This window comes from Emys orbicularis, chromosome 1, assembly GCF_028017835.1.
Source record: "Emys orbicularis isolate rEmyOrb1 chromosome 1, rEmyOrb1.hap1, whole genome shotgun sequence".
NCBI classification, from domain to species: Eukaryota; Metazoa; Chordata; order Testudines; family Emydidae; genus Emys; species Emys orbicularis.
Window position 1 is genome coordinate 20855188 of NC_088683.1, and position 14595 is coordinate 20869782.

Sequence of the window (14595 nt, forward strand, 5' to 3'; positions counted from 1 at the left end):
AATTTGTAGGAACAATCCCCAGCTGAACTGTGTGGCATGTTGCTTCCATTTTTATTGGTTGATAGATATGTGGGGAACAGAAGGGGGAGGGGATTTGTGGCTGAATAGATAAAGGATTTGCCTCCTTCACAATTTTAAGATTACTGGGAGATTCCTGAAGTTTAAATCCTGATAATGAGTGTGGAAGATAGCACAAGCCCTTCTACAGCTGCCCTTTCATTGAATAGTCCTGCCCTCCCACTGGTGAAAATTGTAATCCAGATTTTAGGAACAACTTGAGGATTCAATGAGAGGCATATTAAGTGCCCCAACATCCCAATATAGGGGATGTGTTCTTCTTTAGATGCCTGAACCTCAGTCCCTGAGGGAAAACTTTAAAAGATAGGGCAGAAGGCTACATTTATTGGACTCTCCCAGGCTGGCAACTCCTTTTTGTGAGGATTCAGTAGAGGAAGAGAAGAGCCCATCAGGCTAAAGATTCAGCACCTCCCCCCCGCCCCCCCCGACAAGATATTAGAGAGTAGGGCTTCTCAGCTACTCCCCTATAACTAGGTTAACTTAAAATGGCAATTGAGAGGAGGGAGGAGGAGGAGAAATGGACTCCAGTGAAACAGTACAGACTGTCTACCTGAGGCTTGCAGGCAAGTTACAGCAGGAAGCTGTGGGAGGTGGATGAGGGAGAGGCAGGATGTGCAGTTCTGAGAATTGGGAATTGTGGAACAAATGTGATGGGAAGCTCATTTGCATGAGCTCTCCTAGAGAGAGCTTTATTTGAAGGATGGGGTTTCTTTTCTTCCATTCCAGGCTGACCTGCCGTATGAATAGTGTGGTGGGATGTGGCTTGTACCAATCGGTGGTATTCCGAGGCTGGCATGGGTGTAAATAATTTGTTCTGGATTAAACTTTCCATCTGTAACCTTTAATGGCCATAGTTCCATTTAAAAAAAAAATCTGCGAATTGAACTGCCTTGGTAACAAAGATGACTTTGCTTTATTTGGCAGTAACGCAAGAAAGATAAGCTGCTCTCGGAAAAAGGGAACCTGTGCAAATCCACAGCCTGAGGTCTTCTTCATAATAACAAATATTTCAGTCAGATACGTTTTCATTTGTGCTGTCTAAAGCTAACTATTTAGTTTGGCTTCATGGAGTTTGTGAACCAGGCCTTATGCATTTTTCACCAATAACATGAAGTCACAAAGCAGCATTTAATCATCTCTGGAATAATAATACTTTAACTGTTATTTGTGCAGCTGTTTCTCTAGTCAAATTTGTTTGGAAATGGAATGCTCTGTACACCACACCTATCTGTTTCATTCTGCAGCTCTGGACGCTCTTGGAAATTTAAAATAGCAGCTTAGTCAGGACTCCAGGAGCTAACGCTACAGTTACTGAGAAAAATGCCACGGGATATTTGAAAAATGTATATTCAAATATGTACACATACACACACGTTCTTTTAAGGCAGGCTCCTCAGTAGGTGTAAATGGGCACCACTCTTTAGAAATGAGTGGAGCTGTGCCCATTCATACCAGCTGAGGACCTGGCCCATAATTTAGAAAAATGGCTCCATTAGGTCATCGAAATGCGAGTGGCTCCAGCTAGCAGCATCTCTAACGCTGTGATGGCGCATTGGTCCAAGAATAAGGGCCCAATCTTGCATGACTGAAGTCAATAGGACTATCTGCACAACTGCAGTCGGGGGGTGGGGTTACACATTAAAGTCCAGGTAAGCAGTGCAAAAGGTGGCATGTTCATTCATAATACAATGTATTTTTATTACAGCACTGCTGTACTGTAGAGTAACAATGCTACTAGTACGGCCAGTCAGGTCTACTGAGACGCTTTTCTCCATTAATAAAAATGATGGCATGACTGTAATTTCCACCACTTAATAGGCAAACATTAACGTAGATAAGGAACTAGCTGCATGCTGATCTAATGGCCTAACTGGAGCCTCTGAGGAAATGATAAAGATTTTAATCTTTAATAAAAGAGAAAACATACCTCTTAAAGTGAATGTTCACCATACATTAATACATGACCATATGGATAATTAACTCTGTTCCTGCGTAATATGAGAACACAGTTTAACTGTTGGAATCAGTCAGCCACTAACTGACCACAGTGCAGTGATGCAAATCTACACATTTCTCTAAGGAGCAATAAATTCTCCTGGATGGCAGTGGACAGGGCTGTTTTTCATGATAACTTTGATCATTTTAATATCCTTGATAATCTTTAATAGATTTACCCAAAAGGGCTAGGGGGAAACCCATACGTTTGGCTTCTTTTTAATGTGAGTGGTTGTGATGATTAATCTGGCAATCATTTAATCAGTTCTCTGCTAATGTTGCTTTGCAAGTTTTTAATGGGTCACAGCTCAGTTTTAATCCTATCAGTGGCAATAGGCAGAGTCTAATTTCCAAGCTTTTTTTCAGAAATAAATTAGTTAAAAGTAAAAATGCTGCAAGCTGGAACCTTCACTGCCTTGCACCTTGTGTTGTCATTTATACCTGCATAAAGTCAGTGTGAAATGCGGCTGTTCCCATTTGATAGCATTTTGCACCCTCCGTGCAGGATAAATTACTGCGCAAGACAATGGAAAATCCGTCCAAGTTCTCCAGGCTCCCAGTCAAGTGTTCCAGTCATGAGACAACCCTTTCACTTCCCTTAATAGCTGCCTGAGATGGTTACTTAAATTTTCTTGACAGTATTTGCTCATGAAGAAGGAATGACGTATTATCCTTTTGGGATGCTCATTGCAGAGATATTTCCTTCCAATTAAGCAAATAAAAAAGGAAACCAGTGCCTCATTCCTCCCCTCTCAGATATGTTGGATTCCATTGCTATATATTTTAGCATGTTGACTGATTTAATGAGCTATAACAATTAGAGCCAGGTGGGAGAGGGCAGTAGCTGTCTATCTCTGGATACCCAGATTCAAATCCTGTTTTACTAGGATGCAGATGAAAATGAGGTCAGTGGTCTCATTTAGACACATCACACAATCTGTCATTTTGATTTTGTGCTCATGAGACTTGGGACTAAAAAAAGAGGGGGTGTCTGTTAAAATGCACTAGCCTACAGTCGTTCATTTAAAATCTCCTGTTTCTTTAAAATTAATCCCAGCAAATTATCCATGGCTGATCTATGTAGCTGTGTGTTCCCATTGCTGTTACTCTCATCTCTCCTCCTTGAGCCCATCCATTGCCTGCTACACCCAACTCTTATGCATTGTTTTAATCTAGATTGCAAAATCATTAGGGCAGGGATTTACATATACTATGGGCCAGACACCCTGGTCTCTGCCGTTCCCTTTATACCAGGATGGTGTAGAGCTGATGTGGGGGAGGGGGAGGGCAGGAGGGAGGAATGACAGGAGCATGATGCTCTCCAGCAATGCTCAGCTGCTGAATAGGGCCTTAGGGACCACAGCTAGTGCAATTTAGAGTAGCCTGAGGGAGTATTAAGTGGCTGTGACCCATTACTCTGTTGTGCACAGCTGCAGAGAATCGTCTCCTATATATTTTCACAGCATCCAGTACAATGGACCCCATTCTTGACTGGGACCTCTGGGAACAACAGTAATACAAATAATATTAACAACAACTTTGGAAAGAATCTTGAACAACTTTTAATTTCCAGTGGACAGATGTCCACATCACACACAAATAAAAAAAAAAGAAAAAATGCACCGTAAGTGGCACTGATTGGCTGCCTCCACAGAGAGACCAGCAAATGAATGGATCATGGACAATAAATCATCCCCTCAACCTCCATTGGCAGAGCAGTATCGGTAAGCTAACTATGCGTGTTGTACCTGCTCACTGGATAAATGGAGATATTCAGGCTGCACTGTCTTGTCTCCACTGAAAAATTTGGTACCCAGTTTCCAACAACTGCATTTTAGCCTGCAGTAGTGTGAGGAGCAGTCTGGACAGGGTTCAGGTGTTCATAGCATCATGTCATGAAAACCTGTGCAGGCCTAGCTCCCTTCTTCTGCTCTTGGTCTGAGTAATTGACAGCTCTTTTAAAATATTATTTATTTGCTAAACACCAGCAACATCCTTGGCTCTAAAAGACACACACACAAAGACAGCCCTTGCCTGAAACAGCTTAGGCATAACATTTGAATTAATTTCCTATTTAAATTAAGATTTTTCCAAATATCACCAGATAAATCTCACCTCGGGGAACAGAAGCTGCAGTACGGGACAATTTGTCTGCAGATTGTGCTGTAACAACATTCAATAATGAGCCAGACAATAATACCTGGACTTCATACATAAAGATGACAAAGAGCCAGCTTATAACTATTGAAACAATATCCTCATTAGCAGATGAATAATGATAAAATATTTATTTTTTCTTCCCCAATATTGTTTTCCCAATAAACTGGCTTAATCCTTGAGCAGTCTATAGTGTCTGCCATATCTCGGTTTGCGTGCAAGAGTCCTCTGGGGTATTCCCTTTATTTTGTTGAATGGGGAGTTCCTGTTTGTGAAAGCCCGATAACATTTTTCTTCATGTGCTGGGTGTATAAATCATGCTGGTTAGATAAATGGGTGGGAGTAAGTCCACCCACCTTGAGAAGGAAGGAACCTTGATATTGTTCTGTTGATCCCAGGATTCATCTGTCTCTCCCAAAAGATGTGTGTTGTTCAGTTTAGGGAACCAGGCCATGAATGATTTATGCACATGTTTAAGCATGTTCTCCCCCAAATTAGGGCTCTCTTCCACAGCGTGAAGGGAAAACTGATCTAGCACTGCCACATGCTGGACATGTAGTAAAAAGAAATCAAAACTGAATTTTTCTTAATGCCAGGTGGAAGAGGAGGGGCTATCTTAATAATCTGCTTTAGAATCAGAGGATGGGTCTATGGTGCTAAGAACAGAGGTGTTTATGGGGACCATCAGGTAGAAGAATATCAGTAGGTGAATTGGTTGCTCAACTTTAGCCCTGGTTTATGCTTGCTTTCCTGGTGAGAACCCTGAAAGAGGGCCCCTAGGCAGAAAGCCCTCCAGAGCTTTGTTCAGCTCATTTCAGTCATAGTCCTTGTGCTCTTCTGTGTGCAAGTGTAATTCACTGATTGGCATATGTTACGTGTCCGCTTCTCTCCCAGATCCACAGAGTCAGATAAAGCCCATGCTACAGAAGGGGGCTCTGGAACTCAAGCAGTGGAGACTCATGCTTTTAGCTTTGGAGGTTCCCCTGTTCAATCCCCAGTGTTGGCCAAGGTGGATATCACACAAAAGCAACAGCTCAGTTCAAGTTTGGGCACTAGATTGCTCAGGTTGGACAACGTGAGTGGAGAGGCCTAGCAGTGGCCTCACTTCCTCTGCTGATAAATCAGCAATGCTGGGGCAAGTACACACTGGCTCCTTTTCATGGGGGTACACTGGCTGTGCTACTCCAAGGCTCCTGGAGGTAGGCAGCTAAATACCTTGAGGATCTGGGCCATTGTGCCTGGCTCAGGCACCATGCAAGCTTCCTTTAGCATTGGCTGGGCTAGTGTGCCTCCATACTGCCCCCTACTGCAAGACTGCGCCTTCATGCCATACCTGAGTCTCATATGTATTGCTTAGATCCTTTCAAATGTTAAAAATTTTATTAAGATCATGTTAAAAAAAATAGTTAACAGAGTTTGAGCATAGAAGTTTCTGGTTATCGGGGAATAACATATAGATTATCGAGGGTGCAAAGTCTGGTTTAAGGTCAGGTGGCATGAGGAATACATAATCTGCAATATCCCCGATTGGGGTAAAAGGTTGATGGGTCAAAGTACAGACATTGAGGTATGAGGGTATGAAGTTCATAGAGTGGTTGTGTTCCGGTGTGGAGTATAATGAGTGGATATGATGATGAGGATGGACTGACCCTCATTTGGTGAGATTTAATGTTTAGGGAGTTTATGGTTCCAGTTCATATGATCCAACGGAGAAGGTCACTTGGTCCCTTTCTCGTAGTGGGAGAACGATGTCACTCTGGCTCACGCCTCCTGGTACTGTCGGTGGCCGGTGATGTGCTCGATGTATGTACTCCTATACATCCCCAACCACCTGGTATGAGGTAGGCAAGTGGGGAACTGAGACTTTTTATGCTCTGCAGTGTTGTCGCCATGTCAGTTCCAGGACATTAGAGACAAGATGGGCGAGGTAATATCTTTTATTGGACCACCTTCTGTTAGTGAGAGAGACAGCTTTCAAGCTATACAGAGCTCTTCTGCAAGCCTGGGAAAGGTACTTAGGCTCTGTCTACACTTACAACGCAGCTGCGTTGCTGCAGCACGTCTGGTGAAGACGCTCTACGCTGACAGGAGAGAGCTCTCTTGTCAGCATAATAAAACCACCTCCACGAGTAGCAGAATCTATGTTGGTGGGACAAACTATCCCACTGACATAGCACCGTGCATACAAGCGATTATGTTGGTGTAACTTATGTCACTCAGGGGATGGAATATTCACACCCCTGAGTGAGATAAGTTTTCCCAACATAGGCGGTAGTGTAGACATAGCTTAAGAGTATCACAGCTAAATACAAGATGGAACAGATAGTTTAGCATAAGTAGTTAGCACATATTGTAAGGTACCATTCATGGTGAAGTGGCCCATTAGCACCCTTGTAGTCATAGGACAAAAAGGAGGCTTAGTGAGGCTGTCTACACTACAGCCTATATTGGCAAAACATACTCGTTCAGGAGTGTGAAGATTCCACCCTCCTGAGCGACATAAGTTACTCCAACATAAGCGCTCATATACACAGCGCTATGTCTTCTGCCGTTTGTGAAGGTGGTTTTATTATGCCAATGGGAGAGCCCTGCAGACGTGCTACAGTGGCACAGCTGTGTCAGTACAGCTGCGCCGCTGCTGCGCTGCACATACGGACATGGCTTGAGTTACAGATTGTTGTAATAAGCCACAAATCCGGTGTCTTTATTAAGACCATGATCTTTAGTGTCTAGTAAAGACACTGGATTTATGGCTTATTACAACAATCTGTAACCCACTAACTCCCCTTTTTGTCCTATGACTACAGGGATTTTAATGGCCTACTTCACCTTGAATGGTCCCTTAGAATATGTGCTAACTACTTATACTAACCTATCTGTTTGAGCTTGTATCTAGCTGTGACCCTCTCCTTTCCCAGACTGGAGGAAGAGCTCTGTGTAACTCAAAAGTTTGTCTCTCTCACCAACAGAAGTTGGTCCAATAAAAGATATTACCTCACCCACAATATCTCGCTTTTTATGCTAACCTCTATCAATTTTATTATTACCTCAACCTCTCAAATCCCTCCATGCCTGCTTTATCTCGTTGGTTCACCTGTTACATCATGTCTGATATTTCTCTGGGTCAGTGACTGTCTTTATTGTTATGTTGTTTGTATAGAGCCGAGCACATTGGGGTCCTGGTCCTTGATTGGGGTGAATAATCAGAATGGTAATTAAAATACAGAATAATATTAATAACATGGCCAGATTTTACAGCAGCAAGAAAAAGATGTAGCAAATTTCTTCCAAAGTTTTGCCTTTTCCCTGTTTCCAATTTCTTTCAAAAGTCTGATTCCTCAGAGACTTTTTAAAATATTTATTAACAAATTTTTACACATTAAAAATCAGTTGTGAAAGTGAATATAATCCAATTGAAAACCAAAAAAAAAAAATCATGTTCGAGGATAACAAAACTTGTATTATGACTGCAGAAAGATATGCTGTCCGCTGCAGTTATCTCACCAGCAACCTCCATGGTGGTTGCGTATATTTATAACAGACACCAATGAGTCATATGTAAACATTTTGATTATAAAGATTTTCTTCATTTTCCCACAGACTTGCTGCTTTCAAACAGCTGTATCCCATTCCTGGGCTCAGCGGAGGGGTTTGATTTTCGGACCCTGCTGCTAGATGAGGAGAGGGGCCGGCTGCTAATCGGAGCTAAAGACCACATCTTTCTGCTCAGCTTGGTTGATTTAAACAAAAATGTAAAAAAGGTCAGTTTGTTTTCTATGCAGTTCATCTGATAAGTGTGTTTTCAGCCCCTTTCCCGGCCTTGTGTTTTGGTTTTTGTTTTTTCTGTCTTCACTGGCTAAATGGCAAATTCACTATGTGATGCGTCCTCGTAACGGGACTTAATAATCTCACCTCCCATTGTTACATGGTTTGCTTTTAATCATCTGAGGTGATCAGTGTGTGTGACCCCTTGTAGCAATAAAGGAATGTAATAGGTCAGATACCTATAGGGGCTGTGCACTTCATGAAACCATAATATCAACAGTAGGCAAGGACACCTCTCAAAGTATTTGTTTCTTCTTTCCTCTAGCCTAATGGAGACATTTGCAAGAAAAAAAAACAAAAAACAAACAAAAAAAAACAGTGAGGTCAGTTCTGTCCTTGCTTACTGATTTAATTGGGGTTATGGGTCTAACTAAAAGTAGAATATGGCCCATTAGTATGTTAGTCTGCTGTGTTTTAAATGGCACTCAACATTTTGAAGGCAATTTAAATATTCTTAACTGTATTAATAATCAGAATTATTTGGGTTATAAGGGACCTCTGTTGGGCTATATATATTGGGGTATAGCCCAGGCCTCTACCCTGGGTACAATTAATTTTGTAACTTCTAGACCATATCTAAGAGAAGGATATCAGTTTAACCTTCAATATTTCCAGTGGGGATGATGATTTGATGCTTTTTGCACACACCTTTGGCCTCTAGAGTATAAAAACCAGGTGCTAACACAAAAACTCTAACTAAAACTGCTTTTTGATTGTCACATGTATGTTTCTGATTGAAGAAAGTTAAATCCTCAGCTGTATTTTATATTTTCTTTAAATATAACAGGAGGTTTTAAAAGGTAAATTCTGCTGTGGGCTATACCAGTATAACTCAATCTGGATTAACTTGACTGAAGCCAATGGAGTTGTTAGGTGTAACAGAGGAGAGGTTGGGCCCATTTGTTTGAAGGAAAAACATGAGAGCATTGTAGAAAAGAGTTTCCAATAACAAACTTCACAATCTGAATAGCTATGTCTTATTCTTTTATTCATATTTCCTTGTATGCTTTTCCGAATGATCATTTTCACTCTTAGAACTCAATAGTATAGTCAGAACTGTGACAATGTAAAAATGGCCCCCACCCATGTCTTAGGGATAGTTAGAGATAACAGAATTATTCCTACTGCAGGCTTTCTTATCCCAGGTTTTGGCAACTGGGCAGTGGAAGAGAGGGAAAATCACTTGTAAGGGAGGCAGATTTGTTTCTACAAATCCTTACTTTAGCTAAACTCCCATTGATTTCAGTGGGAGTTTTGCTGCTATAAGCATTCAGGCTGAAGTTACTGAGACAATTACCATGGAAGCACATACTGCTGTTTCTGCAGATGTGCTTTCCAGAGTATAAACTCACTTTACAATAGAACTCAAATTTACTTGTGATAAATCAAAATCAATACGTGAATAACTGACCGATACTGTGATAATTTGAAATATGTAACTAAATAAAATGTGCAGATTTTAGTAGATTCTGACTTCAAAGGAGGCTATGTGTGTAGATGTACCCCAGGATCAAACTCAGTTTTCACTCACAATTTTGCTATGCAGTTTCCTTTAACTGTCTTGAGTTTTATCACAAGACAGCCACACAAGGTATATTTCAGCAGCTAAATAAGTAACCAAAGGTGCTGAGAACCTACTTATCCCATTAATTTAAATGGGAGGGGGCAGCACTTTTGTATACTGGACCTTTTATTTAAATGCCTAAGTATGGATTTCAATGCCTAATTTTAGACACTCAAGTTAGACAATATTGGTATCTGTGTATCAGTCTGTCTGTCTTATCTGTTTAGTGCTGGCATCCATAACCATAATATACTTCAGGGGTAGGCAACCTATGGCACACGCGCCGAAGGCGGCACGCAAGCTGATTTTCAGTGGCACTCTCACTGCCTGGGTCCTGGCCACTGGTTCAGGGGGGCTCTGCATTTTAATTTAATTTTAAATGAAGCTTCTTAAACATTTTTAAAACCGTATTTACTTTACATACAACAATAGTTTAGTTATATATTAAAGACTTATAGAAAGAGGCCTTCTAAAAACGTTAAAATGTATTACTGGCACGCGGAACCTTAAATTAGAGTGAATAAATGAAGACTCGGCACACCACTTCTGAAAGGTTGTCGACCCCTGATATACTTACACAATGATGGGGGGGAGAGAGATTTCATGAACATCGTAGCCTAAGGGTACTCTCCAGTACCAAATGCCAAAGGGTACTCTCCAGTAGCAAATAAGTGTCAGAATGTAGTGTTTGTCTGTGCTGTGTTTAGACTGACTGTGGTTTTGATTGGCTCTGTGCCACTCGGCTCAGCTCCAGCCTTTCCCTGTGTGAGGAAACCACACATGTTGGGACTACCAGAGTCTGAAGTGTGTCCTTTGTACTCTTTGGACTATATGAGTCTAGGGTGTATTGTGCTATAGGTGTCTATTAGGGATAGAAGCAACACATTAGGATATTAAATTTCTTCCTGAAAATGGTACAATTACAAATGACTTTGCAGAAGGATGAGGCAAGAATACTGTGCTTAGAGGTTTGAGACGGGCACAAGAGGTTTGCAATCAGAATGAAAGTTTGTGTAACTAAGGCACAGGTTTTCATTCTTCAGGAAAAAAAAAAAGAGCATGAACAATGTTTGAATTTTATAAACCTAGTGAATCTAGAGATGTGCATCTAGATCTAGAGAGTAACAGGTTGTTACTCAGTTTTGGGGGATTCAGAGGAACAGTTATAATCCTGAATATCTAACTCTGAATATCCCCCTATTTACACTTAGAATGCTACTTTCTATATATTTACTTGCCAAAATTACATTGTAGAGTCTGTTCAGATTAGTTACAGTATTTCTGGAAAAGCCTCAAAAGCAGGGGGCTCTTCTCCCTTTTTTAAAAAAAATACCTTTTTACAACTTTCTGTTACAGCATAGTTAGTTACATATGTTGGTAAGAGACAGAGCAGCTACTCACTATGAAATTCTTGATGAGGAGTATTATTTTAATACTTTAAAAAAATATATATAGATTCTGTATTCTGTCATATCACAGTTTCATCACCAATTAACATGTTTTTCCTTTTCTTCAAGAACATGGTTTCTTTAATTGTTGTAGCTTTTAATCAGCTTATTCTAGGTAATTGTGGAGATGATTGACAACTCCCATCTATTACTGTGTTAATTGTGGTATGGTTGAAAAACCACCCCCTTTTCAGCACAGTACATGCAGTCACGATCGTCCTCTAGAATTTAAAAGGAATGAATACCATTAAAATTATAGATCAGTTAATTTAGGATTTTGTAGATATTACTGTAGAAATCTATAGCACTTAATAGAGTAGGATCAGCTTTCTATAGCAGGGATAGAATTTTCTGTGAAATTACATTGGACCTACAAACTCAAGAGGGTTTTCTGTTAAATTCCATAGGGCTTTTCCATAAGAGAGCTCATAGGCATATGCCCTAATGTCTTCATCCAAAGAGCTTAAGACACTTGATAAATATTACAAACTGCTTGTAAAGAAGAGACCCTGTGACTGTCTTCAGACAAATAATAACTGCAAAATCAGCATAGAAATAGACAGAAAAGAGCACTAGTGGATGTTTGTTACAGGATGTCACTCCTAGATGGTATACTTGAAGAATAGTAGGTTGTAACCAATAGAGGATGTAGTTTAAAAGGAAGGCATTGGAAAGGATTTTGAAGAGAGCATGTCCTCAGAATGATGAAGAGGTGAAAAGGAGTTTTGATAGGCATCCGGCTGGCTGAGTTCCCGCTGAAATGATTACTTCTATACTGATGGGATTCATTTCATTTACTGTATTGTTAGAGCACCTAGAGCCTTGGCTTATTATTTTAAATTTAAATAAACGAATAAATAAAGTAAATAACTTCAGTCAACTGTACAAATGTTGGTGAAAAGGCTGCACAGGAATTCCCATATTCCTCTGCATCTTATGTACTTACAGCCCTCAGCAGTGTAAGCAGGGTTACATGTTAGTGTGGTTATCACTGTCCGATCTACAGTGAGACCCACCCTTCTCTGCAGCAATAGGAATGCTATCAAGAGCTGACAAACTCCTGAAAAGCTGCCAACCTACAGGAGCTGTCAGCGCTAGAAAACACATCCACATATGGGCCAAACAGATAAACATGTCACATCCCCACTGTCTTCTTTGGAAGGAGTTATTTTGACCTGCCACAGTGTGCATGACATGAGGTCACAAATTGTTGTTGTTGAGGGTCTCCTTAGCTTGCAGCTTGTATTGTGGCAACACCATGTGAATGTTTGAGGGGTAGCATGTGGATTAAGAATCTTGTGATTTATCTCTTTTCACTTTTGGACAGACCCCATCCTCATATAGTAAAACACTTGACAAGGGCCCCATTTTGCCACACATTCTCAGGCAAAACTTCTATTTAAATCAGTGGGAGTTTTCCCTAAATCTGGACTAAATTAACGGGAATTTTAGCATAGCAGTAATGTGGGATTGGGCCTGTATTAGGGCACTGAACCGTGGGGCTCATGCACACATGCAAGTGTGCCTGTTAAGGCCCTCAGACCGATTAGACTGGGAAATGTAGTTGCAGGTAAGGTGTCCTGCAGGAAATTGGATACAGGGCTTCCTACCTCTTATGCAGAGGAGCAGACAATGGGGACCCAAGGTGAGGGAAGGGGCTGTCTGCACCAGTCAGGATGTAAGACCGGAAAAGGAGCCACCTGCAAAGATCAGGAGCTACCTGGGGAGAAGCCTCAGCTGGGGTGGCCTGTGAAGTTCTAGAAGAAAGGCTGGAAGGGCTGTGAAGCTACGACAAGCCCATGAGGGGCAGTGGGACTCTTCTCGCCTGTGTTTGGTTTTGGTCTGAATGTCTGTTAGTAAAGAAAGCCCTGAGAAGAGAACTGGAGTCAAGGTGTTGTTTGGAGCTTGCTTGCATCTTTCCCCACTGCTGGATTAGCCCACCAGTTTACATGGCCTCAGATGCACAATGAGAGTCGCCTTCTTGGTGGGCTTCTTCTTATGGAACTCGCTTCCCTGTATGTTGGAACACTTTCCTTAGTCCCAAATCACATGGAAACATACAGCCCAATGAACTGGGTGAAGGAATCACTTCACCTTTCGTTCAGACTCAGCCACGTCTGTGATGAAAGCCCAGCAGCCTTTCAACAGCGCAAAGCAACACAACAGACCAGGACATTATGTAAAGAATACCTTATCTGACTGGAACGGCACAGGAGTTTTAGTTAGAAGAGAGTGTATCTTTCTTTTCCTTTTATAATGCTGCCATAAAATACAGTGCAAACATCCACTGACATATTCATATGTCACTGCTTGGCTTTTGGTGTAATGAATAGTTGATATGCTTCCATCTGAAAGATCCTGCTCATCTTGGGCTTTGCGCAAGTTATGTGAGGGTGGGATTTGCATTCAAATGCAAGAGGTGAGACTAATGTGAAAAGGGGTGGTATTTTCCCTACCAATCATGTTGAGCATAGTTTTCCCCTCATGACAAACAAACTGTGGGGTAATTTCTTCTCTCATTTACAGTGGGGGGAAAAGCAGAGTAACTCCATTGAAGTTAATGAAGTCTTTCCAGATTTGCACTTGTGTCATTGAAATCAGCATCTGGTGCTTTTTTTATTTTCTTTCTAATTTTCATATGTGCCTGTAATGGATCTTTAAACATTCATTTTACAAAAATAGAAATACTAGGAAAAGATTATTTTCTTTAAATATAATTGATAGTTTCAATACAATCAAATCCTAAGGTAAAAATAGTTATATATTGAGACCTCACTATAGGGTTCAGACAGAAAAAAGATTTGGGGGTCCCGGTGGATAATCAGCTGAACATGAGTTCCGAGTGCAACACTGTGGCCAGAAGTGTTAAGGACCTTAGATGCCTAGACGGGAATCCCGAGTAGGTTATTTTATCTCTGTATTTGGCAGTGGTGTGACCACTGCTGGAATATTGTGTCCAATTCTGATGTCCACAATTAAAAAAGGATGTTGATAAATTGGAGAGGGTTCAGAGAAGAGCCATGAAAATGATTTAAAGGATTAGAAAACATGCCTTATAGTGATAGACTTAAGGAGCTTGATCTATTTAGCTTAACAAAGAGAAGGCTAAGGGGTGACTGGATTAGTCTATAAGTACCTATATGAGGAATATATGTTTGATAATGGGCTCTTCAACGTAGCAGAGAAAAGTATAACACAAACCAGTGGGTGGAAGTTGAAGCTAGGCACATTCAGACTGAAAATAAGGGGTAAATTTTTAACTGTGAGGGTAATTAACCATTGGAACAATTTACTAAGAAACATGGTAGATTCTCCATCACTGGCAATTTTTAAACCAAGACTTGATTCCTTCTTGCCTTGGAATCGGTGAACCTGTGAATCAAAAGTCTTTGTAGGTCCCACCACTGTCCTCCAATCAGAGGTTACTCTCCAGTAGCCACTTGCCAGATCAATCCCATGTTTAAGTTACAGGATGTTTGTGAAGTGTAAAATCCAAGCAGAGAATGTCTCTCCCGCTTCCAGGCATAT

At 41.0% G+C, this 14595-nt stretch overlaps 1 protein-coding gene across 1 annotated transcript in view; it reads left to right on the plus strand.

The window, feature by feature from the left end:
- Window positions 1-14595, plus strand: part of LOC135895122 (semaphorin-3D-like) — a 179616-nt gene that overhangs the window by 68609 nt on the left and 96412 nt on the right. Inside the window, exons 3-4 of the mRNA XM_065423193.1 lie at window positions 7391-7441; window positions 7831-7991. Of these exons, the coding sequence (XP_065279265.1) occupies window positions 7391-7441; window positions 7831-7991 (212 nt within the window). The remainder of the gene's footprint in view (window positions 1-7390; window positions 7442-7830; window positions 7992-14595) is intronic.